Source organism: Penaeus monodon, chromosome 25, assembly GCF_015228065.2.
Source record: "Penaeus monodon isolate SGIC_2016 chromosome 25, NSTDA_Pmon_1, whole genome shotgun sequence".
Classification (NCBI taxonomy): domain Eukaryota; kingdom Metazoa; phylum Arthropoda; class Malacostraca; order Decapoda; family Penaeidae; genus Penaeus; species Penaeus monodon.
Window position 1 is genome coordinate 35,536,939 of NC_051410.1, and position 211 is coordinate 35,537,149.

The window sequence follows — 211 nt, forward strand, 5'->3', positions numbered from 1 at the left end:
CAAATTAATGATTTCTTTCCCCCCCTAGACTTCAATGACATTCATCTTCACACTATACAACCTGGCGCGACACCCACAAGTCCAGGCAAAATTGCAAGAAGAGCTAGACGAAGTGTTAGGGAGAGACCCCTCAGCCCCTGTGACACCGCAGCAGCTTGCCCGGCTCTCCTATACGAAGGCCTGTGTTCGGGAGACCCTCAGGTGAGTCCGT

At 52.6% G+C, this 211-nt stretch overlaps 1 protein-coding gene across 1 annotated transcript in view; it reads left to right on the top strand.

The window, feature by feature from the left end:
• Positions 1 to 211, top strand: part of LOC119589376 (probable cytochrome P450 49a1) — a 9,880-nt gene that overhangs the window by 5,179 nt on the left and 4,490 nt on the right. Inside the window, exon 6 of the mRNA XM_037937993.1 lies at positions 29 to 201. Coding sequence (XP_037793921.1) covers positions 29 to 201 — 173 coding nt within the window. The remainder of the gene's footprint in view (positions 1 to 28; positions 202 to 211) is intronic.